Raw genomic sequence first — 26,862 nt, 5'->3', positions numbered from 1 at the left:
ATTCTGGACAAAGCAGGATGGCTACAGTTGCAGATAACAATCTTTTAGGATATTTGTTTCTTGTATTGTCATATAAATTTTGTGATATGTGTAGAGATTTTTTTTTCTGTAAAGGAGCCATACAAGGTGTAGAACTTAATGTTATCTGCTAAACCAACATTTAAGTAACAGCTACCTTACATATACTGTTTAAGGAAGTGACAAGCTTTTTTGCTGTCAGTACCACTGACTCTGAATGTGAGTGAGTTCAGTTAATCCTTCACATCCTAAGAACACTAATCACATTTTATAGCAGAGGTAAAGGATGGCTTATGTTTATTCATGTTATTTTAACTCTGTTGTACATTTCACTACAAATTCATTTTCATGTTTTTGGTATGACTGTACATACGTTAGGTCTAGTACAGAGGCCATTGGCAATTTCAAATGCAAGATGTTCACTCTGTTGCTGATGATGGATGGAAAGCTGACCAGAAGAAATTTGCTAATGTTGGATGGAACACTTACAGAGTATAGATACTGATAAAGTGATGGTAAGGAATAAAATGAAATGGTTACAATTTCATTTTATTCCCTAAGTGATTTTCTTCTGGACCAAATTGTGTTTATGTATTATAGGGATGTAATAGTTACATATAATTTCACATATATGTATTTCTAGAAGAAGTGTGTCCAGATGATGCAGAGCCTTCTGCTGAAGCAACTTTCAGAGGAGGAGGAAATTTTCAGCACCATACAAGACATCCCAGTGATAGTGCAGCTCAGCTGTTATCTCAAGGAGGAGCAGAATTTCATCATGCTAGTGGTCATGGATCTCATACTTTGCCACATGTATTAAGAGACAGCATTGATTCTAGTCACCCTGGTTTAAGAAAGTCAGGGTTGAGTCATAGCTTAGGGCACTTAGAATCATCTTCAGAGGCATCATGTCGTGAAATGATATCTCTACCTCGGCAGCAAGTTCCCAGTTGCAGTTCAGTTACTGATCATGGTAGGAGACGAGCAAGACAGTCTGTTAGGGTGAGCATTTACAAATTATTGGATGTTGTTTGTCATATTTTTTCTGATATTATTTTCCTTATAAGAGATTTTGATAGAAAAATAACTTTCTGTACATGATTTAGCCTTTGTATAATCTGTCATTAATTTCTTTATACACCTCCCATAATGTAAAATTTTTGTGGGTTCCTAATAATTCACAGTGTTTAATGAATTTTCTGTTTCTCATTGGCATCTTTGCTTTGATTTAAAAAAAAAAAATACACATATGCATACAAAAATAGTTTTATTTTATTCTCTAAATAAAATGAAATTCTCTAATTTCATTTTATTCTCTAAATTTTCTCATATAATTTTTTATATTTTTTTAATACATCGGCAATATTTATGTGAAAAATATTTAATATAATCAAATTTAATACTCATGCTTGTCTTTTTTTTTTTTTTTTTTTGCTATAATTTACTATGAAACAAAATATTCCTCTTTTTGATAATGAATTGCTTCAAGAAGGATGATCTGAAAAAGGGACCATGAAATCAGTGGGCTGTTGCTAGTTAAAGAAATTACAGAATACTTTCTGTAAATTCCAGAATATAGATAGAGAACTATCTATATTTATATTATATTTGCATTAAGCAAACTTTAACTTTAAGTATGTATTGTCCCTGTGTATTAATTAATATTATGGTTAAATCTGTTCAACGTGAATGCACATCCTAATCAGAATGTCATTATATGCTGCTGATTTTGTTAATACATTTTTTGTTAAACATTATGAAAATAGAACTTCATGAATATTGCAGAAAGCAGCATAGATTGTAGATAAAGAATTATGTAGTGCTGATGTGGGTTGTAGGAATACCCACTTACAGTAACTCCTTGGAGGCCAGGCTCCAGAAATCCACTTGCCACAGGTGAATTATCAGAGATAATTGACAAGTGAATTTTCAGCCTCATTCTAAATGTATTCAAAATATATTGGTTATCTAAGAAAGAACCATCAGCTTCAGAAAAATAAGGTTGTATTTTTAATATCCCCCATTTTTTTTTTTTTTTGTCACAATATATTGTTGTTGTTGTTATTATGATGTGACACCTCCAGGGAGTCCAAAACTCATCAAGGGAGAGTGTGTCAACAGCATCGAATGATTGATCCTTTTCCGACTACTAACTGTGCTCAAACTTGCTTATTTTTTTTGCTTGAGCCATTAGTAGCAGACCAGCTACTAATGATTCAAGAAAGAGCCATTAGTACCAATCAACCAACATTTGCCAGCAAATGTTGGTCGCTTGGTAGAGCCAACAAATTTTCTTTGTTGGCTCTACAGTACTTTGCACTTTTTTACACTCCTTAATTTACACTTCCTTTTTATTTCATGTTGAAATATCATCTCATTCAAATTATTTGATCACAAATGGCTGCCAACAAATTTATTAAAGAAGTTTTATTTCTGGACAGCTGGAAATAAAAGTTTTTGATCTGAAATGCTTAATTCAAACACCACAGCATATTCTTTTAAAGCATCACAAAAAATACTTGCAATTTTAGTTGCTAGCTTTTTCTAAAAGTCATAATGTAAACCAGTTATCTTTACTTTCTTCTGTCATTTTATCTCTTTTAAGGATCTACAAACAGCACTCCCTTCTCCTCAAAAAGCTCTGCATATACCATTCATGATTCTGGCTCTCCGTCTCAACTCATCATTCATACCTCAGCAACACAATGACAGCCTTTCCCACTATACTGTTATTTTTCATTTTCCTCAATAACCACCTGATATTCACTCTTACATTCTCTTTATGTCCACTTAAATCATTTGTTCCCACAACCACCACTAATTCTCTTGTTTGTTTCCTCCTCATGTTCAAAGCATGAATTATCTTGCTCATTCATCTTTCTTGATAGCAGACCTTATGGACTCTCTCATTAACCAATCCTCTAATAATGGAATCTCCATACACTGCTATTCGTGAATCACTTGTCACTTATTTTACCCTATTTTCTTTTGTTCCATTCTTTTGCAAGCTTTCCTTGGTTTCTACTAAACATCTAAGATCACTCTGCATATTCCTCATTTCATTTTTCATTTTGACTAATTGTTTTATCAAATCTTGCATTTCGACAATTTCGCTCTCAGTCAATTCTCGCTACTTCTTGTTCTGCCACACCTCACTTCTATTTCTTCATTTATACTTCCTTTCACTCCCTTATCATTTGCTTTCACTTCTACATTCTATGTTCTTTCACTCCCTCAGTCTCACTAGCTTTATAGTGTGTTGGATATGAGGTTGATTTCTTTGGATTTTGCTAAATCATTTTATTGAGTACTGCATGATAAACTATTTTTGAAATTGAGCAGAATGTTGATGAATAGTCACTTGGTAGCTTGGGTTTCAAGGTTGGTTGAAACCCAACTAATAGGAGCCAGCAAGTTGTGTTTGGAGATGCAGTTCCCAAAAAAGGAAGATTGGGGCCACAGTGGTCTATTCTAGGACCACTGTTGTTTAACTTGTATATCAATGACAGTGTGAAAGGAAATATTCATTTGTTTGCTGATGATGTTAAATCAGGTTGTTGTTGAGGATTTCAATAGACTGATGCTTTAGGCTGAAGAATGCTGACATTATTTCAGTGTTGCCAAGTAGAAGATGCACTTTGGTCAGGGAAGATAGAAGGAGGAGGTTTACCATATTGGAGGAACTTTACTTCAGGAGGTGGAGGAGAAAAGGGATTTGGGGATCTTTTATTGGATTGGGAACTGAAGTGAAGTTCAGAAGACACATTATGAAAGTTGTAAAAGTTATCCAAAATATTGCTGCTATAATGGGAAGAATGCTGATGTATACAGATAAGAAAGAACACAGAAAATATGTTCATCTAACTATAGTCATTCTAGGATGGCAGAGCATGCCATAGATACAGTTTGCTAGGTCCACTGGGGAAAAAACTAAAAAACTTCCCTCTTACACTAGGGACTATGTAGGAGGGAATTATTTTGATAACTGCTAATTAGGACTGTAGGCAAATTAGGCCTCGTTTGGATTTCTCTGTACACTTTTGGATCACCTAGCTATATTGGTGATAAGGAAATATTGGAGAAAGTGCAGATGCAAATAACTAAGACTGTCTGGAGTAAGGCTAATATTGAGTATGAGAACAGATTGAGGGAATGTGGTCTTCAGAGCTTGGCAGATAGGAGGAAAAGGCATGATATGACTGAGACTAAAGTTAATAAATATTAATTATTTTCTTATCATTCTGTGTTGTAATTAACACCGTGAAAATAAATTAACATGGAATATATAAGTTGGTGAGAGGAGCATATCAAATAGATACAGGGGAATTAATGCATAGGATAATGGGTGATACAAGAATGAGAGGTCATCCCTGAAAACTGTATGAAGGTTATATAAGTAAAGAGGTGAAAAAGAAATTTTTACTTGATGGGTAGTGAATAAGTGGAATCCATCGCCAGAGTTGTAGTGAGTGCTTCAACATTAAACATGTTCAAGGCAAGATAAGATAGGTACTGGTCTGTGAGTGTTTGACTTTAAAAAATAAAAAGTCTTTTCGTGATCACTTGTCTTCTCCACCATTGTTCTCTAAAAGTCTATCTTTTCATCCTCTTTGTAACTTGTGTATTGGTATAATAGCATCCTGTTTTCTTCCTATTCTTCAAGTTTTATAAGTTAAATTTTTCACTACACCCTTTTTAATATTACTCATGTTTTTTTAACAGAAAAACAGACATCTGAGGTTAATTATTAACTAACTAAATTTATCTAGCTAATTAGATTTAGTCAGTATTGATGCCTTGGTCACTATGGCATCTTCATGGGCATGAAAAAATATATTGAGCATGTGTGCATGGAGACACAGGAGTAGGAGGGCAAACACTGATTTTAAAATCAATCATGGCATGGTCTGCCACCCTGGAATGACTGTAGTTAGATGAACATATTTTCTGTGTCATAGATTGATACTGACAGCTCTTCACATTTGTCCAAAGTACTTAAGCTTGTAGGAGCAAGGGATACTGTGGACTCAAAGATGGTCTAGATGGTGGAGAGGATCTTTGTGAGCAGATAAGAGTAGCTAATTTTTGGTAAAGCCTAAAAGAGGTCTGTGTTGTTTTTTTCAGAGATGCCCTTGATGTAGAAAACATAGGAGATGAATATGGATTTTTTGGAGCCGAGGTTGGGTGGGAAGCTCTTTTGATTTTATTAAGGGAGTAAGCCTTGGCTAAAAGCATGCCCTGAATGCGATTGATTTTAGTAGATAGGCTAATATGATATGAGTTTGATTGTTCTAACTCTGTTTGCTAAGGTTTTGATAACACCGTATTGCTGGGAGGGGTGGTGGGAGAGGTAGTGGATGTACCCTCCATGGGGTGGGTTTTTTGTAAACTGAAAAGGATAAGGATCTATTTGGTAGGGTAGCCAGGTAACTAGAATGTCAAGGAAGGGCAGACACATTGTTTTGCTTTTGAATAGTGCAACATATCCTTGGGTGTTGGCTGCTGAGGCGCGCTAAAAACATTTCTCACATATCCCTAACATGTGATGAAATAGAGAGAACACATAGCCATATTGTGAGTTTGAGAGGAGCAGAGTTCAGGACCATATTTTCAAAATCTGACTCATTTGGAGACTTTCAACAAGTGTCCATCACTGTGAGGGCTGCAGTTAGAAATGTAGGAGCCCACCTCTTACAATCAGTCTCCTTTCCTATTAGCATGCCTGCATGCATCTGCCTAGTATATTTATTTTGTGTCCATGAAGATGCTTTAGTGACCAAGGTGAAAATATTGGCTTATTAATCTAATTAGCTAAGTAAATTTAGTTATTAATTATTAGTTTTAGACATCTGTGTTTACACTAAAGAACATAAGTGATAATCAGCATCAAGCATCCATTTCAGATTGGTAATGGCCCTTGTTAATAACATTCTGCAGTTTGATAGAAATTTAATTTGGTTACTTGGTCGCAGAAATCATCAATAATTGGTATCTCTATAGTTCAAAATTTGATAACAGCAGTATTCTCTGTGGTTATCAGCATGGGTTTGTTAAGGGTAGATCATGTTTCACTAACTTACTTATGTGCTATAACAAGGTGACAAATAACTTGGACAGAGAAGATGCATATACAGTGGTGTACTTGGATTTTGCAAAGGCTTTTGATAGACTGCCACATGACAAGCTCTTAATTAAATTGAAAGAGATGGGATGGATAATAGACTTCTGTGTTGGATCAATGAATGGCTGTCAGATAGGTATCAGAAAGTTGTATACGGGAGTGCAGTATCTCAAAAGAGAAAGGTCACCAGTGGTGTGCCAGAGGGGTCAGTTTTGGGGCCATTGTTGTTCAATTTGTATGTTAATGATATTGGGTTGGGTTTAACTAGTGATATCCAGCTGTTTGCAGTTTGATAATTTCAGGATGATGTTAATGCCTCACAAGAGGAATTGAACTGATTGCATGAATGGGCAGGTAAGCAGAACTGTCAATTCAATGTTGCCAAGTGTAAGGTTTTGAGATTTGGTAAGCAACAATGGGATGCCAAGTATACTGGTGGGGAAACTTTAACAGAAGTAGAGGAGATGAGAGATCTAGGTGTGATGGTGGACAAGGACCTGAAATTCAGGGGCCATATTGCACAAGTTGTGAAGACATCACATCGAATAATGGCAATAATGCGGAGAACCCTGACATGCAGAAATAGAGAGGTCATGATTCCATTGTATAAGGCCTTGATCAGGCCTCATATGGATTATTGTGCACAGATTTGGTTGCCAGGTTTCCATGGTAAAGAGGATATGTTAGAAAGGGTACAGAGAAGATTCACAACGGTAGTCAGTGGTCTTTGGAATGTGGAGTACGCGGACAGAGATTGAGGGAATGTAAGTTGCAGATCCTCGTGAATAGGAGAAGAAGGGGGGGGAATATGATTGAGACATATAAACTGGTCAGGAGCTGTTATCAGGTAGATATGGAAGAGATTTTTCATAGAATTGGAGAGGGAAGTAGAACAAGAGGCCATTGCTGGAAACTATATAAGGAGGGTGTGAGCAAAGGAGTGAGAAGCAGGTTCTTTGCATGGAGGGTGGTTGGTGAGTGGAATGCATTGCCTGAGTGTGTTGTGGATGTGGACACATTGAATCAGTTTAAGACAAGGTTGGATGAGCATTATATGCAATAGTGAGTACCACCCACGATGAATCTCTGACTCCATGGAGGTCGGGTGTTGATAATAATAATAGTTCATAAATTCTGTTGTATGTAGATTAAACCAAATTTAGATTGGTGTCTGAAGTTCTTATACAATAGGAAACAAGAATAATTGCTTCCTTTTTTTTTTGTCATTGTTTTCCTCATTGGGACAATAATTCATTCTGTTTATGTTAATTTTACAACAGCTACAGACAAAGAGATAATTCACTCTAGTAAAGTCATCCAATAGCAAAGTCCACAGTACTTGGAGTTTGTTACAGTGTTCAATATTGTGGCAAAGCCTGCTGCTTAAGAAGTGCCCTAATTATGATACTATTACAGTCTACTAATTTATTAACTTAAGATAGAATTAACTTAATTAAGATAGAATTAACTTAAGATAATCTTAATTGCTGGAGAATAGGTTAATTAAAATTTATATATTGATAATATAGCAGTCATGAATGTGTCTATGTATAAATATATATGGCGGGGGGGGGGGTTTGGAAGAATGAATGAGAAGATGAGCTGAATGAATATACACAAGCATCTTATATGCATGTGCATTTCATGGTATACATATCCGTTAAGCCCAGTGGTTATTAGGCACTATGTAGTTCACTTGGTTGCAGAAATCATCAATATTTGTTATCGTTACCCACAGTTAACAAATTCTGTTATATGTAGATTAGACCAAATTTAGATTAGTGTTTTTTTTCCCCTCCGCATTGAGATTGAGTTAGTTTCAGACTACAACTGGAATTTTTCTCTTTATGCTTGTGCTTTGATAAACGTATAGCTGACTTTGAACACATTTGACAATAGTTACATTATGGTCTCTGGGTGGAAGTTTAATAATAATAAGCCACCTTTTCTTCCTCCCTTTATGAGGGGAAGCCCTCATAAGACTTTAGTCTTCATTTAGTCTAATTTCATTTCCTTTCATTTATTGTTTCTTGTGTGTTATTACAATTTTAACATTGTATTCTTGAAGATGTCTCTGTGACGAATGAAATATTGAAACAATTAAACCTGCTGTTTAATTTTTTTCTCTTTGTGCTGTAATTAATCCATTAAACCGTATCATAAGTGTAAACTAGCACCTAAGCCCAAATACTCATTTCCTAAAGTCTTATGAGGAGACCCGCTATAGGTGTTATTGGGTGGGAGGCCTTTGGCAGGTTTAACACAACCATATTTATTTAGATTAGAGTTGTATTCTTAAATCTGCTGCTGATTTGGAAAAAAAAAAGTATTTCAAGTTTGTATTGGCTGAAGTGAAGCATAGTAAGTTTTTTCCATTTCATTCTGTGCAAGGTATCCAAGGTATTGTTAGCTAGGCATGACCATTGTTAAGGCTGTGGATGTATTTCTTGTGTTCTAGAAGAATGTACCATATTTTCCAGTGTATAAGACACTCCTATGTATAAGATGCAACCAAGAAATTTAATACAATTTTCTGGAAAAAACCTAAAACCTAACAAAATATCTCAACATGTCAACTCAATACTGATAAACATCGGTAACTGATTACTCTGATAAGATATTATGAAACTTGAATAGGGACTCCCCGTTCTTAGCCAATGATGTGCTAGAAGTTACATGAAGGTCACGCATCAATTTGATTGCACCATTAACCGCCTACAAAGATCTTGGAACATAAAAGGGAGTGCGTATGACTTTGAAAAGAGGAAACAATCTTTACCTTCATTATATAAGACGCACCCCATTTTTAAGATGAATTATTAAAGTAAAAAAGTGCGTCTTATACACCAGAAAATATGGTAAGCATATCTCTTAGTTTGACCATAATAAAATAATTTTCTTGATGTTGAAAGTTTCTTTTTCACTTGGTTAGACTATAATAAATTTAGTTTAATCCTTTATCCAAGTGTGAGCAAACAAAGTTTGTGCCTGAAGAAAGTATCTTCAGGACTGGGGTAAGGTGGTACAACACCGGGCAACTCGTTGCAAAGGTGGAGCAAGCTAACATCACTCCTATCTCAGTATCTCCCATAATGCAAAACACATCTCCTTGTGGATATGTATAATGTTATGCATTAAGAGAAGGACCACTACGACTAGTTTCGGTCTCTTCAGTGGGAGCCAGGCCCAAGTGGAAACACCAGGCAGAAGCAATAGCAAGGTCATCTGTTGTACCACCTTACCCCAGTCCTGAAGATACTTTCAGGTGCAAACTTTGTTTGCTCACACTTGGATAAAGGATTAAACTAAATCTATTATAGTCTAACCAAGTGAAAAATAAACTTTCAACATCTTTCTCTAAATCCAGAGCAATTTAATAAAAAGGTGCCACACCATTTGGCAACTCCTATAAGTAGAGATGACCTTGCTATTGCTTCTGCCTGGTATCTCCACTTGGGCCTGGCTCCCACTGAAGAGACCTCAATAAAGGTCGAAACTAGTCTGGGTAGTGACCTTTCCCTTAATGCATGACATTATACATATCCGCAAGGAGATGTGTTTTGCATTATGGGAGATACTGAGATAGGAGTGATGTTAACTTGCTCCACCTTTGCAACGAGTTTCCCGGTGTTGTACCACCTTACCCCAGTCCTTAAGATACTTTCAGGTGCAAACTTTGTTTGCTCACACTTGGATGAAGGATTAAACTAAATTTATTATAAAATAATTTTCAAGAGCAAGGAGACTTGTAAACACCTGGAACAGAGGGGGAGGGAATGGATCCTCAGGAGAGCAGATGAGGTTTGAAAGCAGTGCAGAGATTTTATATATATTTATGTGGTTCCCATATTCCCACTCATGAAAGTTTGTGGTCCTATAGTATTGAAAGTTTATTTTTCACTTGGTTAGACTATAATAAATTTAGATTAATCCTTTATCCAAGTGTCAGCAAACAAAGTTTGCACCTGAAAATATCTTCAGGACTGGAGTAAGGTAGTGCAACTCGTAGCAAAGGTGGACCAAGCTAACAGCACTCCTATCTCAGTTTCTCCCATAATGCCAAACACATCTCCTTGTGGATATGTATAATGTTATGCATTAAGGGATCTGCCTGGTATCTCCATTTCTGGGCCTGGCTCCCACTGAAGAGACCTCAATAAAGGCCGAAACTAGTTGGGTAGTGGCCCTTGCCTTAATGCATAACATTATATATATCCACAAGGAGATGTGTTTTGCATTATGGGAGATACTGAGATAGGAGTGATGTTAGCTTGGTCCACCTTTGCTACGAGTTGCCAGTGTTGTACTACCTTACCCCAGTCCTGAAGATATTTTCAGGTGCAAACTTTGTTTGCTGACACTTGGATAAAGGATTAAACTAAATTTATTTGTATTTTTTATTTATTTTTTACATAGTCCAGAAATTCTGCTCTAGAAGCTAAACATGAAAATTTTTCAAGTCACTTCAGTCCTCCAATAAGCAGGGCAGTGGTCTCACACTGGCCGATGAAATTAATTTCCTAACATTTCTTTATTAGAGTTCTGGTTATTTTAATATGTAGTAATATAGTATATAGTAGTAGCATTACTGTATGTTGAGAAGATATGGGAGAAAATGCTAATTTCTTTTTTTTTTTTTGGCATTGTAACTATTGGACAGGAAGGTTTGACTAATAAAGGAGAGTTCACTTGTAAGGGAAGTCTGGTAGAATGGAGGTCAGAGGCATTGTTGTATAAAGGGATAACACCTTATTGTGCAAGGGAGAGATGATGGAGTTTGTCCATATCTACCTGTGTGGGGTACATATGGACAATTTCTTTTTTCTGTAAACTGATTCTTAGGTTTTAGTCTAATTTTTTCCACTTAATGTTTTGGATATGGTTTTACAATTTTAAGATTGTATCCCTGACTATTTATTATTATTATATGATATCTCCAAGGGCACACTGCTCTACAACTCTCCTTCTCCACTACAAAAAATACCATTGTATTTTTTGTCTGTAAATTGTGTGAGCTCTCATAGCCAATTTCCTATATGCAGGATGCAAAATCCAAGTTTCTTAGGTCATCATCATCATCATCAAATTCCTGCCATGTACCCTCAATGGGTGTACAGGATATGACAGTACTACATGAAAAATTTACATCATTACTAACTTCCTATCTACAATTTTCCTCCAAATCAGTCTGTTACTTGTCAAGACTCCAACATTATCAGATCTTATATTTCTATCATCTAAGGCACTTTGTACCGTATCAATCCACCTATATCTTGGTCTTCCTCTGGGTCGTTTTCCTGCCAGCCTGGGAGAGAACACTTGTTTTGCTAATCTTTCCTCTCCCATTCTATTTAAGTGACCATACCACCTGAGATTAGCTCTGATAATGCATTCCTGGATGCTGACAATGTCAAGTTCTTTCCTAATATCCTCATTTTTAATATGATATTGCCATTGATGCCATCTATTCACGCCTCTAATCTTTCTCAGGACTCTCATATCTGCGGTATCTAGTCTTTGGTCGAGTGTTTTACTTCTGACCCAGCTCTCAGATCCATATGTTAAAACTGGTTTGAACACTGTCTTGTATACAGCTAATTTAGTGTTCCGAATAATTTCTCTCTTATTCCATATGAATTTAGTCAAGTGACTTCCCACCATATCAGATTTGCTGATTCTGTTGTCTATTTCTATATTTAATTTACCATCTTCAATAAAAATCTGTCTAAGTAACTGAAATGTTTTACTTGTTCCACAGGTTCTCCATTCACAACACAGTTGACATTTTCAATGATTCTACCTATTTTCATTGTCTTTGTCTTTTTATTGCTGACCTTCATACCATATCTATTACAACATCTATTCAATTTAGTCAGAGAATCTTGCAGACTTGTAGCGGATTTATTTAGAAGTATAACATCATCCGCATAAAGCAAAGAGCTAACATTAACATCTCCAATTTTGATATCAGGTTTAATACCACATTCCTTCATAATGTGATCCATATAGATAATGAATAACAGAGGGGATAATGTACATCCTTGTCTCACACCAGATTTAACATTAAATCATCTTCCTGTACTTCCTTCAATTCTAACTGCTGACTTACAACTCAAATAAAGACTAAGTATTGCTTGATATAATGCCCCATTGACACCATATAACTGCAGCGTATTGAATAGCTTCTGTCTTGGCACCTCGTCATATGCCTTTTCCAAATCGACAAAACTTAAATACAGATCTTTGTTATATTCCCATGCTTTCTCGACTATATGTCATAAAGTGAAGATCTGATCCTGACAGCCTCTATTTGGCCTGAATCCAGCTTGTTCTTCACCAAGCTTTTCTTCCACAATTCTTCTCAATCGTTTCTCAAGTATACTTGCATAGATCTTGCCAGGAACACTCAGTAGGGAAATACCTCTGTAATTCTCACATTCAGTTTTATTTCCCTTTTTATATATGGGTACTATGAGAGCTCTACTCCAATCATCGGGAATTCGTCCCGATGATTGGAGTAGAGGGCTTTCTGAACTATGCAGTGCAGCCACTGTAAGACTTTTATACCACCATACTTCAGCATTTCTGGTCGAATATCATCTACTCCTGCTGCCTTTCCACATTTCAAGCCTTTGATGGCTTTTTCTACTTCAAGTATGGATATGTATTCCTGACTGCATGCCTGGTCAGTGTTTTTTATCACTGTGCTGTCATCACTGCTTGTTTCATTTAGCAGTTTTTCAAAGTAATTACTCCATACTTCAAGGATATCTTTTTCTCCTGTTTTCATGTCTCCTTTATTATCTCTAACTCCTTTTACAGCACTCTTTCCTCCATTCCTAAGCTTCTTCAACAACCTCCAGAATATTTTGCCACCTTCTTGATATTTATTTTCTATATTCTTGCCAAAGTCCTCCCATGACTTTTGTTTAGCTAGTTTTACACACTGTTTAGCTTTCTTACATTTGTCTCTGTATTCTGTAAGAGTAAAAGCTGACTTATTTGCCAGGAACTTTTGATATGCTTTCTTCTTTTCCTTCACTGCCTCTTTAACTTCCTGTTTTTTCACTAGGGAGTTCTGATTTTTTTATCCTTGCACACAACCTCACCACATGTCTCTCTGGCAGAATCAATCAATGTTTTCTTCAGAGTTTGCCACTGAATCTCCAAGGTTTGATTCCTGTTCTCAAACTCTTTCATTTTTTCTTCAATAATCTTTGTGTATTTTAGTCTACAGTTCACATCTGAGAGCTGCTCAACTTTTATTCACTTTAAAACTTTCTTACATGGTATTCTTTTCAGTATGAAATTCAATTTTATCCTGCTCAAGACTAAATAGATAGTGATCACTTCCAATTTCAAATCCTCTGTACACTGTGGTGTCCTGCACCAGGCAGGTAACATCACTATCAACAATAACATAGTCAATGAGACTTTTCTTATTTCTTGCCTCTTCTCTCCATGTGAATTTGTGCACATTTTTGTGTTAGAACATGGTGTTAGTAATAACCAGTCCATGTCCTGAGCAGAAATCCAATAAATATTTGCCATTATTATTAGCTTTGCTCTTTTCTCTAAATTTTCCCAATTTATTTTTGTATGTCTCACAATCATTTCTTACTCTGCTATTTAGATCCCCAACAAGGACTAACTTTTCCTTTTTCATTGTGTCAGTTGCTTTTTCTAAAGCGTCAAAAAATTCCTCCACTTCTACCTTAGTAGAATCTTCTGTGGGACCATAGGCACAAATAAGTCTCATTGTCCAGTTCCCCGTTCTCATATTTGCCCACATTACTCTACTTGAGACTGACTGCCATTCAAGAAGATTAGCCTCATATTTTGTGTTGAATACTATGGCTATTCCTTTTCCTTGATTGTCATTGCCTGAATATAACATTTTGTATTTATTGCTCAGAAAGATCTCACCAGTTTTTGTCTTTTTTGTTTCAGTCACCCCTATTATGTCGATCTGGTACTTATCTAATTCCTCAGCTAGCTCCATTTCTTTGCCATTCAGGCTTCTTACGTTGATAGTACCGATCTTTAACTTTGGTGATGTTGAGTTGGGGTTTGTTTTCAGATTTGTTCCAGTAGCTGACTTTTTGCTGTTCGCCCTGGTTTCCTGGCGAAAACAACGGGGGCCTTGTTTAACCGGGCAACGCCCCAGCCTGCATAAAATTTTGTCATGTTGTACCATCATTTTTTATTTTGGTTTAACCAATAAGAATACAATTTGGTCGGCCAAATCCCAAATTGCCAGCCCATCCTCGTTCGTGGTGCACCCTGTTGGGTATCCAAGTAGATGCCCAACAGGGTGCACCACGAGAAGGTGAGGATTGGACATTGGGTCAGAAGCCCTGGTCGGTTTTCCGCATTCCTTTAAAGGCTATGTGGAGGTCTCCTCTCAGTTATACAGCTTTGACTCTTAAGCACCCCGGTTTCTTGGGTTTCTCAAGGAAACCCAAGTTTCCCAGAGGAAAACCTTGCTATCTCTGTATGAGATTGACTAACTCACCTTCAGCTTGGGGGGGGGGGGGGAACATATAAAAAAAGATTATTCTTGTCACAACAAGAATCGTACCAGAATACCCACCAGAATCTCCACCAGAATCCAAACAGCAGTCAAAACAGTTGATAGAAGCCGGTTGTTCAGCACCGAAGAAGACCAAGTGGGTTCCAACAGCACGAAAGGTCGTGGCATCAGTGTTTTGGGATGCTAAAGGCATTTTGTTTATTAATTATCTTGAAAAGGGTAAAACAATAACCAGGTAATATTATTCTGATCTTTTAACCAGACTAGACGAAAAATTTTGTGAGAAAAGACCCAGTTTGCACCTGCCCACAAAGATGTTTTGGCAATGGGAAAATTAATGGATCCTCACTATGAATTGTTGGGACATCCACCCTTTTCCCTAGATTTGGCTCCCTCTGACTTCCATCTCTTTCCAAAACTAAAAATCTTCCTCACTGGTAATCGTTTTTCTTTGAATCAAGAGGTGATTGCAGCTGTAGAGAAGTATTTTGCAGGTCTTACTGAGAACCACTGGCACTGGAGCATAACTGGAATAAATGTATTAGTCTTAAGGGAGATTATGTTGAAAAATAAAAATAATTTTCATCTAGTCTGGTTAAAAGATCAGAATAAAACAATGAAATTCGTTTTTTTATTGTTAGGCCAACAACTTTTCAGAGACCACCCTTGTATACATCACAAATTTTGAGTGAGTGCATACTTCCTGATTCCACATGCATTCACTTAACAACCAGTGTGGTCTGTCAAATGCTTCATAATTCACTTACCTTTTAAATAACACTCGTTTTTGAAGGTAAAGCGTTGCAAATATCACAAACTAATTAAACTTGCTCAAAGTATCAAAAAAAAGTTTCCTAAATTTACTGGCTCTAATTAAAGTTATCTAATCAAAATAATAATAATAAAATAAATATTTTTTAAAAAGTGATATCTCTAATAAAGCAGCCTTCAACTAATGAAATTTATTTTAACCTCATGAGTGTAGCCTCAGCCATGGCATATAATAGAAGACCTACAGTCCTAATAATGATGATTGAGGTTCAGTTCTACTTCTACTGGAGTTGACAATTTTGTTGTTTTATGTAAATTTTTTTTTTTTTAAATTATTATCAATATACAGCATCTTTCTCAGTGAATTCCAGCTAAACCAAAGATCGAACTAAACCACATCATAAGGTTAGAAGCCCAGAAAGTCAGTAAGTAATTCGGATGCCACTTAACTCGCCAAATTTTTAAAATTTCAGAATTCATTAAAACTAAATCCGGAAGATTGCTGAATACACACTGATTTATCTTATAATGAGGTGATTGCAGCTGTAGAGGGGTATTTTGCAGATCTTACTGAGAACCACTGCAAGAACAGGATATGGTGCTGGAGCATTACTAGAATAAACATATTAGTCTTAAGGGAGGTTATGTTGAAAAATAAAAATAATTTTGAAATTGAAAATATTATTATCTATAATTATTGAAGTTACAAAACTAATGGTTCCTCACTGCTTCACTGTACAACTTTTATTCATATTCTTGTATTTCAGTGTTATGTTCTAGCAAATATAGTCTTCATGTAGTATTACTTTTTCTCCTCATCTATCACATATGATTAAAAATATGTTACACAGTATTAAAACTTCTTCGCATGTTTTTTTCACTTGGTTACAGAGTAAATTATACTTAACCTAAATTAGTTAATAGTTTACTAAATAATAAATAATTTAGTAAATTATTTATACTTAGTAAATTATACTAAGTTCAGGTTTTTTTTGTTGTTGCTGTTTTAATTGTTATGTTTTGAACTATTTACTTGATTGCTCAGTAAAACAATTTCTGATGTTAATATTGAATTATGAAATTGCCTCATACAGATATTTACAAAATTGGAGATGAAATGACAAATATATGATTTTGTATTTGTTATCTCGCTGAATTAATACTGTATTTAGAATTTACTTCAGAATAACTGAAACTTGAAATTTTATCTTAATTGCTACTAAATAGTTCAATACATTTGATGTCTTCTTATAAAATTTCTTTGCTGCCTCTCCTTAAAATGTTATGCTCACTCAGTGACGTAATGGCCAAGGAACTTGGCTTCATAAAAACTTTTATTATGAAGTTTATTAAATTAAATTAAAATAATTAAATCTATAATGAGGTGGTTAACCCTATCTGCATAGTCTGTTATGTTTCTCAATTGATTTCTTTTACCAAAAACTAAATCCTTGTGGATCCAAATCAGATTGGTCTACAGACCATGGTACAAAAAAAAGAAAGTAATGTGCATGGTCACAAATTAGAAGTAAAGTAATAAGATGCCAACCCCCTTTGCAAGTTAACTTTCAAGTTTCATTATAATTCTTAATAGGTGGCATTTTACAGATACAATAATCCCTTTTAGGAAGATTAAGTTCTTGTATTTCGATTTAAAGAATGTGATGTTACCCATTATTTCTTGCAATTCCCTCCACTGCTTTCAAGAGAAATGTTCAGTGACATCCTGAAGCATTAGGTTAGGGTTCTTAATTGATTTAATTAGGTTAACTAAATTTTTGCCCCATTTCCTCCAATCACTATTACTGAGTTTACTTGCAATTTGTGTGCGTGTACTTGCATACGTAAGTGTATGTAATATATATCCTATCGGCTGCGGGATAAGTTTTATGTTGGCCTGGTTAGCTTAGTAGTTGGTGTATCCCCCTCTCCAGTCAAAAGGCTGTGGTTCAAATCCCACCCTGGGCATGGATGTGTATGATTGTCTGTGAAAGTACTAATTGTGGTGGGCAGTAGATGTCATGGTTTGGTGTAGTTGGTGAATTTGAGTGGTGGAGACAGAGAGTTGTAGAGTAGGTGCTCTCCCTCAAGGAGTCTTTGGACTCCTTGGAGGTGTCACATAATAATAATAATAACAAGATAAGTACAGAATTATACCCAAGCATAAGTACAGAATTCAAAAGCAAAAATCAGAATCAAGGATTTGAAATTATTACTATTATTATGTGACATCTCCAGGGAGTCCAAAGACCCATCGAGGGAGAATGTGCCAACAGCATAGAACGATCTGATCCTCCTAACTAACCTGTACCAAAAAATTGCAAAACCTTCTGTCATCAGTTGCAAACCAAAACATTGCTACACTTGGCCAACAACAATAAATTTGTGCTTTATTTTGATTTATAACTACATATTAATATTATGTTTAAAGATTTTTATTACATGCATTGATTATAATTAGTTTACTGCTTTATGTTATACCATATTAAATAAATAATAATAAATAATTTATAATAAAATTTCAGAACTATTATTTAATTATATTATTTTATTATATTAAAAAGTAATGTTCATTACTTTTCAATTCAGAAATCTATGCATTTGGAACTGTTTATTCTATTGTAGTATCCTTGAGTGTTGTAAGTGTTCTATATCCTCTGAACAATTCTACACCCAAGGATTCTGATCCCATACAATGTGGGCTTTTCTGAAATTATTGGCAGAAGCTGGAAGACACTTAAACCAGGCATTTTCTCATCAACAAGATTTCTGTTAATTGTTTTAATGACCATATAAACTCAATTTCTTATAACAACAAGATTTTTTTTTTTTTATTTTTTTATTTTTTTTTTCCCCCAACTATGAGTTAGACTAAACTTTTTGTATCTGTCACTAGCCAGTGATTATTCGATTCCTTGTGAGTATAATTTAGCATACTTTGGACATACTGGCCAGATATTGGAGGTGGAGGGAGGGAAGAGAATTAGAGAATGTCAGATCAGGACTACAGTGAGTATAGCATAAACTTCAAAATCTTACGCAATATCTTATTGAGGCTAAACACAGTATCTACTGGAACGATGCTTGCCTAATTCATATAAGCAGTTTGAAATATGTCTCTTCAAGTTCAGGGCCCTATTACTGTCTGAATTTAAATTGGAATGATTGCCTCTTGATCCCAAAAGTTTGAAATATATCAAATATGTTTAATTATCTGTTTTATGTGATCATTATAGCTCATAGTAGCTGCTGTTGCTGGTTAACTGATTGTTATAATTTGCCTGGTATTCCATTTCATTAAATTGCTCATTTGTTCGTCAGTGATGTACTGTTAATTTCAGTATGAAATGTTGCTAATTTTTAGTAAATTGATTTCTGTCATCTAATATGTTTTACACTCTTATTTTTTATTTCTCATAGAAAAAAAGAAGATTAAGGATGAAAAAAGTACTACTATTTTGTGAAGTGAATCAGGTGGTTAGGAAAGTTTTAGCTATATTGACAGGACCTCATTTGTTTCTCCTATAAAGGATTTTGAAGGCTGAAATTTTTCAGTAACCCTTATCTAAGAGCGATTGAATTGATTCTAATTAAAATTGGAATTCCTATAATTCCCTGTGCCTGGAATATAAGATACTTCCTGTGAAATGTTTCTCCCTTATTTAAGGAAAAAGAAAAAATTAAATCAGTAATTTTTTATGTACATTTCAGAATCTCATCTAACAGATAAACTTAGGCGTTGATGGTTATTCATGACTTATTTTTCACGGTATTAACAACACCACAAACACTTTTATCAACGAGGATGTTTTATTAACGCTAATATTTCGCTGATTTTCAACTCAGCATCATCAGAGCACAACACACATGTAAACGCGACAGTGAGTGAGTGAAACAATATAATTGCAAAAGACAAAAGATCTAAAGTCCTATTTTTTGCGCCCTCTAACGAAAAAAAAAAAAGCAGCAGTTATCCAGGAGTTTTTCTTAGGATAACCGTCTCCCAAATTTTTGGCAAATTAATGCAACCATATTTGTTAAGGTTGGGAGAATTCTTCAAAGCCATTGCTGATTCAAAAAATAATCTTTCAGATCTATAACGACTCCTAAATAGCACATTCGTTTTCCTCCATCTAATCCTGTGTGAAGGAGTGTCCAAAGCGTGGTCTTCCAGTCCCGACTTGCCATAGTAATAGTAGCGAATGTATCTTTCATTTTCTTCCAGGCAGATGTTCACTGATCTTCCTGTTTGCCCATAATAGGCCAAGTCACAGTCACATGGAACTTCATACACTCCTGGGTGTGCTAAAGGGTGAAGTTTATCCTTTGGCGAGCGGATCAGAATTGCCAGCTTGACATGAGGCTTGAAGGTGGTGCGAAGGCCATGTTTCAACAATACTTTGGCTATCTTTTCCGATGTACCTCTGATATAGGGAATAGAAATGGTCATGTTGTATTCTTGTGTATTAGGGGGGCGGGGGGAAGCATAATGGGCCTATGTAGTATTTTTTGTATTTTGTAGGGATTGTAGCCATTGGCTAAGAACGTATGGCGCAGGTACTGGAGTTCAGTGGTCAGAGCTGTATCGTTAGAACAAATGGCTCTGGCTCTGTGTGTAAGTGTTTTTAAAATGCCGTACTGTTATTATTATTATTATTATTATTACAAAAAATATTATTATTACAAAAGCCGATAAAGGAAATGCAACAGTTATCATGAATAAAGAAGAGTATAACAAAAAAATGCAAGATCTCATATGTGACAGTTCCACGTATCAAATTATACATCGAGACCCTACAATGTCGCAAAAGAAAAAAAGTCCGAAAATTACTGAAAAAAGTGACATCATGGCCCAAAGAAATCATCAGGAAAATAAAACCAATTCATGTTAAAACACCCCGTATTTATGGATTACCAAAACTCCACAAAACTAATATTCCCCTACGCCCCATAGTTGATAGCATAGATAGTCCCACATATAAACTGGCCCGGCATTTAGCTAAGTCGCTTGCCCCTCTTACTGGCAACTCCTCTACTTTTGTAAAAAATTCAATCCATTTCAAAACACTGGGTAAAAAATCTAATCCTAAAAAATTCAGACATAATGGTTAGTTTCGATGTCACCTACCTATTTACCAATGTACCACATATAGACACTCTTGATTTAATCAAGTCTAAATTTCCCCCAGATATTTTTGAATTATTTCAATTTACCATGAATGCAGGTTACTTTACATGGGGGGGGAATTCTACAAACAGATTAATGGTACTGCTATGGGTTCCCCCTCTTCCCCCCATTAGCAAATTTTTACATGGAACACTTTGAAAACAAAGTACTTACCACAGCTACATACAAGCCACAAGTGTGGTTGCACTATGTAGGTGATGTGTTTGCCATCTGGCCCCATGTACAAGACACTTTGGATGCTTTTGTCACCTACCTAAACAGCCAACACCCCAAAATTCACTTCACAGTAGAAAAAGAATCAAATAACTGTTTACCATTTCTTGACACATTAGTCACCCGCCTTTCAGATGGATCACTATCTTTTTCTATTTACAGGAAGCCTACACACACAGGAAGATACCTACATAAACAATCACATCATCATCCAGTCCAACAGTACGGCATTTTAAAAACACTTACACACAGAGCCAGAGCCATTTGTTCTAATGATACAGCTCTGACCACTGAACTCCAGTACCTGCGCCATACGTTCTTAGCCAACGGCTACAATCCCTACAAAATAGAAAAAATACTAAAATAGGCCCATTACGCTCCCCCCCCCCCCAATACACAAGAATACAACATGACCATTTCTATTCCCTATATCAGAGGTACATCGGAAAAGATAGCCAAAGTATTGTTGAAACATGGCCTTTGCACCACCTTCAAGCCTCATGTCAAGCTGGCAACTCTGATCCACTCGCCAAAGGATAAACTTCACCCTTTAGCACACCCAGGAGTGTATGAAGTTCCATGTGACTGTGACTTGGCCTATTATGGGCAAACAGGAAGATCAGTGAACATCCGCCTGGAAGAACATGAAAGATACATTCGCTACTATTACTATGGCAAGTCGGGACTGGAAGACCATGCTTTGGACACTCCTTCACACAGGATTAGATGGAGGAAAACGAATGTGCTATTTAGGAGTCGTTATAGATCTGAAAGATTATTTTTTGAGTCAGCAATGGCTTTGAAGAATTCTCCCAACCTTAACAAATATGGTTGCATTAATTTGCCAAAAATTTGGGAGACGGTTATCCTAAGAAAAACTCCTGGATAACTGCTTTTTTTTTTGTTAGAGGGTGCAAAAAATAGGACTCTAGATCTTTTGTCTTTTGCAATTATATTGTTTCACTCACTCACTGTCGCGTTTACATGTGTGTTGTGCTCTGATGATGCTGAGTTGAAAATCAGCGAAATATTAGCGTTAATAAAACATCCTTGTTGATAAAAGTGTTTGTGGTGTTGTTAATACCTTGAAAAATAAGTCATGAATTTCAGAATCTCATGAGAGAAATGAAGAAGAAAAAAAATTTTTTTCCAGTTTCAAGATACAGTAGCAAACAAACTAATATCCAAACACCCATATTTTAAAAAAAATAATAATAATTTCACAAGAAAATAAGTATAAAAAATTAAACTCCAACTTTATGTAATAATTTGTGTTTCTCTGTTCCTAATAAATTCATTAATTCGCTTAGACATGGACTCTACCAATGCAGAACACATTTTTCTTATTTCTGCATCTCAAAACTATACTTATATAATGGATTATATTAAATTATCTTTTGTATCACAATTTAATTTTCAAAGTGTCTTTTTCCTTTTTCACTATGGCCCACAAAGTTTCTATTGGATTAATGTCAGGATTGTTACTTGGCCACTTGAAGCAATTGAATGTTGATTTTTGAGGAACTCTTTCACTTTTTTTGAAGTATGGCATGGAGTGAGATCCTTTTAGGAGATGAGTTCTTTGTCTTTCTGAATCTGTGGGACCACTCTTTTCTCCAATATTTTATGTATTGGTCACTTTTCATCATATCATGTATAAAACAACCCAAGAACATTTTTTTAGCTGGATGTTTAGGAGTGTGTTGAAGATGGGTGGGAGAAGCCTTCTCAGCCTCTGATTTGCGAACATAGGATACTCACTACTCACTCTCCTTGGACAAGGAAATAGCTCTCATCTGAGAATATGACCTTCTTCCACTTCTCAACAGTTCAATCTTTTCACACTTTTGCCCACTGGAGCCTCTTTTTCTGCATAGCCTTCATCAACAATCGTTTCTTTTTTGGTCTGTCAGCAGTCCTCCCTACTTCTAACAATCTTCGATGGACTGTCATGTCAGAAACATTATTCCTACTAGCTGCCAAATCTCTATTTAAGTCTACAGCAGACAATCTTGGATTCATTTTGCTTTTCCTAACTAGTAAACAATCTTGAGCAGGTGTACTTTTCCTTTTCTGTGTACCTGTCTCCCTAAATCTTTTTAAAATTGCATTAACAGTACCCAAACCAAGACCATACCCATTGGCAATTTGTCTTTGCGTCATGGGTTGTGTGTGCGCTGAGAATGAGTACATATTTTTGAATGCTTTCTTGGAGATGTATCTACACCGTTTTGTAGCTACACATAATGAATTGAACATTATGCATGTCAACTTGTTTATGCTATTAATAAACATCATAGAGACAGTTAAAATACACACTACTCAACCAAAATAGCTAACTAAAACCAGAACCCAAAACGGTAAACCAAAATTATTGTAAATAAACTGAAACAAAAACCAAACTATAAACTTGATGAAAATTCAGCTTGTTTGGATTAATTTGTTTGTTACTGTACTGCTTTACAAAATGTAAGTATTTAACTTCAGATACATCAGAAGAGGTTAAGAAGTCATGATATGATAAGATTGATATCACATTACTGATTATGGTTAAGACTACAAAATAGTATATAAACACATGTTCAGAAAATGTGTTTTGTAGCATTTGGACTTCACAGAGCTTGCACATTTAAAATGCTATACATTTTTTGTTATAGTTTTATGTGTTTTGTTAAATATAATCTTCTTTAATATGTTTAAATGCTTCTTGTCTGTTAAATAAAAATCTAAGTACAGATTTGAATCTTTCAAGATTAACTGATGTATTTATTTTTAAGAGAAAAAAAAATTGAAAAAATCAACATTGGGAAACAGAGAATATCCAGTACACTAGTTTATATATATGTGTGTGTGTGTGTGTGTCATCTAAGACTTCTACATTATTTTAATAGAAATTATTTCTTGTTATTATTTTTGCTTAGGAGAAAGAGCAAGAACTTCATAAGTTAAGAGCTGAGGCATCCGAATTGCATGCTATGTGTGAGTATTGCTGTAAGCGTATGACTCGTCACCTGGATCGGCTTCAAGAATGCATGATACGTCAGCCTCTTCAGTATGAGGATGATATGTTATTAGCCATTGCAGGACTAAAAAGAGTATGCTCATTATAAGATATATTGAAGTTCATTTTCAGTTAAACTAACTAATATATCTCTGTAAATGCATATTGATTAGTTTAATTAGTTGGCCAAGTATGTTGTCTCCAAATTAGTAAATTTCATTGCCCAGTGTAAGACTACTACTCTACTCTTAAGAAGCCTGAAGTGGTATGAAAAGTATCAAGTGTGATTTCTAAGACACTGAGATTATTTTAGAATGAACCCTTACTCCACTTATGCTATTAAAGTGCTGCAGGTTTACAATTATTCATGGATAGTCATATAAAAAATGGCATTTGGTAGTGAGAATGTTCTTTGGTTGGAAAGATATGGGTTCAGATTTGTTTTAGGATATGAGAAACTTAAGGACTTTTAATTAGTGTCATACAGTGGCATGAATATTTCTTTCCAGAACCTCCTTTCCCCCCAATACAGAACAGACAACTATCTAGAGAACACTGCAAGAAAGACTGAAACACTAACTTCCTAACCTTACCAAAATTAGGTTTATAAGAAACCATGTTACTTGGCTGGAGCAAACTATGTGTGAAGAAAGATGTTATAATTATATATATTTTTTTTAATTTGGGATTCCAAATCGTAAGAAATTGGAAATAAATAAATGCGCTTGTAATATTAATAATAAATAATTTCTTTATTCTAATGAAACGCATAAAAGCTTACATCTTCAGATCATTAATACAAAGATAATTTCCTGGAACTGTTAGAAACAAAAGAGCATGTGATATACCTGGTGTCCAAAAGGACACCAGGTATATCACATTGTATGGAATATGTCCACCCCAAACTGCAATACAGCTCTTATAACGTCATACCATGCTTAGCACCAAGTGATTCAGAAGTTCTTGAGGCAAACTAACCCATTCCTCCTTCAGAATAAGGATAAGGCTTTGTTTATTTTAAAAAGCTAAGGATGAACTACATATTTTTTCATGACTACAGCCAAACGTGGACATAAATTTATTGCCAGCATACTAATAAATTATATTACACAAAAAATGTTATAAATTTCGTACAAATTAAATTCCAATACATTTTGGCAAAAGTTACAAATTTCCTAAGGTCATAGTTAAGAAATTTATGTATAGTGCTTATAGAAAACTATGTGGGATAGTTTTCTGTATGGAATATGTCCACCCCAAACTGCAATACAGCTCTCATACCACGCCTAGCACCAAGTGATTCAAGAGTGTTTGAAGCAAACTAACTCATTCCTCCTTCAGAGTAAAGATAAGGCTTTGTTTATTTTCTGGAGGGGAATTTCGAACAGCAATGCATCACTCTTTTGTGTTTCAAACATGTTCTATGGGATTGATATCTTGGGGAGCGTGCTCGATTTGATTAATATCTTCAATCTTTAAAAGTATCTCCACCGCTCGTGTACAATGTGGTGTAGCATTGTCATCCATAAAAATGAATTCTTTGCCTACAGTATCATGGAACAGTTGAACATGACATTGAAGACCTTTGTTGCATTATCATTCACCAGTCATAGTCCCTTTTTCCAGTACTTGTAGCTTGCTGCATCCATTAAGCATAATGTCTCTCCACAGCATAATCCCAGCACCATGGCATCTATTCCTTTTAAGAACATTCTCACAATGGTAAGCAGTGCCACTTTTATGCCAGATCAAGTGTCGTCTAGAATTGGAGGAAAGGATAAAATGACTCATCTGTAAAGAATACATTAGCCCATTGGTATCTTGGACATAAATTTATTGCCAGCATACTAATTTTTATGGATACAACATTACTCAAAATGATTGTCAATTTAATGTTGCAAAAGGTAGGGTTGAAAAGGTTGTGTATTGTGTGTCGCATTGATGCCTACTGGGTTGTAGGAAATTGATGGGTCTAAGGATTTGAGGGTAATGGTGAACAGAGAGTTGAAATTCAGAGGGCTTATTGCAAAAATCAGTAAAACAGCTGAAAGATTACTTGGATGTTGAAAATCACACTAACAAATAAAGAAAGTGAACTTATTATCCTTCTTTATAAGGTTATGATTTGACTACTGTACACAGATTTGGTAACCTAGGTTTCTTGGGGATCAGTATTTGGTAGAGGGGATTCAGAGATGATAATTTTGTGGATTGGGTTGCAAAGTTTGGTTGATAGATATAAAAGAGGGGACATGATAGAAACTTATAAGATATTAAAGGGGTTTTATAAAATTGATGTAAAAGAAATTTTTTAATATATGACAAATAGTCAAAGCACTAGGGGTCATCCATAAAAGCTGTGTGATAGCATGGTTAGTAAGGGTTTGCAGACTAGATTTTTTTCATGGAGAGTGGTAAATGAGTGGAATAGATTGTCAGAATTAGTTATGAGTTTCATGACGGTGATCAGTTTAAGGAGAGGTGTGGTAGGTTTTATGTGTATAAACACCAGTGTGGGTCTTCCACAAATAGTCTCCAGACTTCATGGAGATACCATGTAATAATAATTTATTTATTTATTTATTCATAATGCATAAATGGGAGATTGCTTGGATCAGTGCCATGGCATGTACAACTGCAAGGGCTGGACGTCGATAGAGCATGGGAAGTGATCAAAGAGCATTTACAGGAGGTTATGGCTGATTGTATACCTAAGGTCCGAATAGTGAAACAAGGAGGTGTTAAATGGATGAATAACACCATTAAGCTTGAGCTGCAAAAAAAGAAACAACTATGGAGGGAATTTAAAGAAAGGGGTGACCTGCAGGCACACGAACGGTATAAAGTACAGGCCAGAGGGGTAACGAGTGTGGTAAAAACAGCAAAAGCCGATTATGAAAGGAAACTAGCTATGCAAGCAAAAGAGAATCCCAAACAGTTCTTTCAATATGCTGCAAGCAAGAAAAAAACTGTACATGGCAAAATGATTTTAAGGAATGACGATGGTAAAGAGTTCA

General features: G+C 35.4%; 1 protein-coding gene across 5 annotated transcripts in view; it reads left to right on the top strand.

The window, feature by feature from the left end:
- TBC1D5 (TBC1 domain family member 5) overlaps nucleotides 1-26,862 on the top strand; it is a 495,953-nt gene that overhangs the window by 425,658 nt on the left and 43,433 nt on the right. For 4 of the 5 annotated variants that reach the window (XM_090408923.1, XM_090408920.1, XM_090408922.1 and 1 more), the window contains 2 exons: nucleotides 662-1,020; nucleotides 23,766-23,939. In XM_090408923.1, coding sequence (XP_090265049.1) covers nucleotides 662-1,020; nucleotides 23,766-23,939 — 533 coding nt within the window. The remainder of the gene's footprint in view (nucleotides 1-661; nucleotides 1,021-23,765; nucleotides 23,940-26,862) is intronic. The other variant, XM_090408921.1, reaches the window with a different exon arrangement.

Source organism: Typopeltis vanoorti, chromosome 19 (genome assembly GCF_054136105.1).
Source record: "Typopeltis vanoorti isolate ZY-2024b chromosome 19, IOZ_Tvanoo_1.0, whole genome shotgun sequence".
Classification (NCBI taxonomy): domain Eukaryota; kingdom Metazoa; phylum Arthropoda; class Arachnida; order Uropygi; family Thelyphonidae; genus Typopeltis; species Typopeltis vanoorti.
The sequence above is the reverse complement of the archived record's forward strand: the minus strand, read 5'-3'. Positions and strand labels throughout refer to the sequence as shown.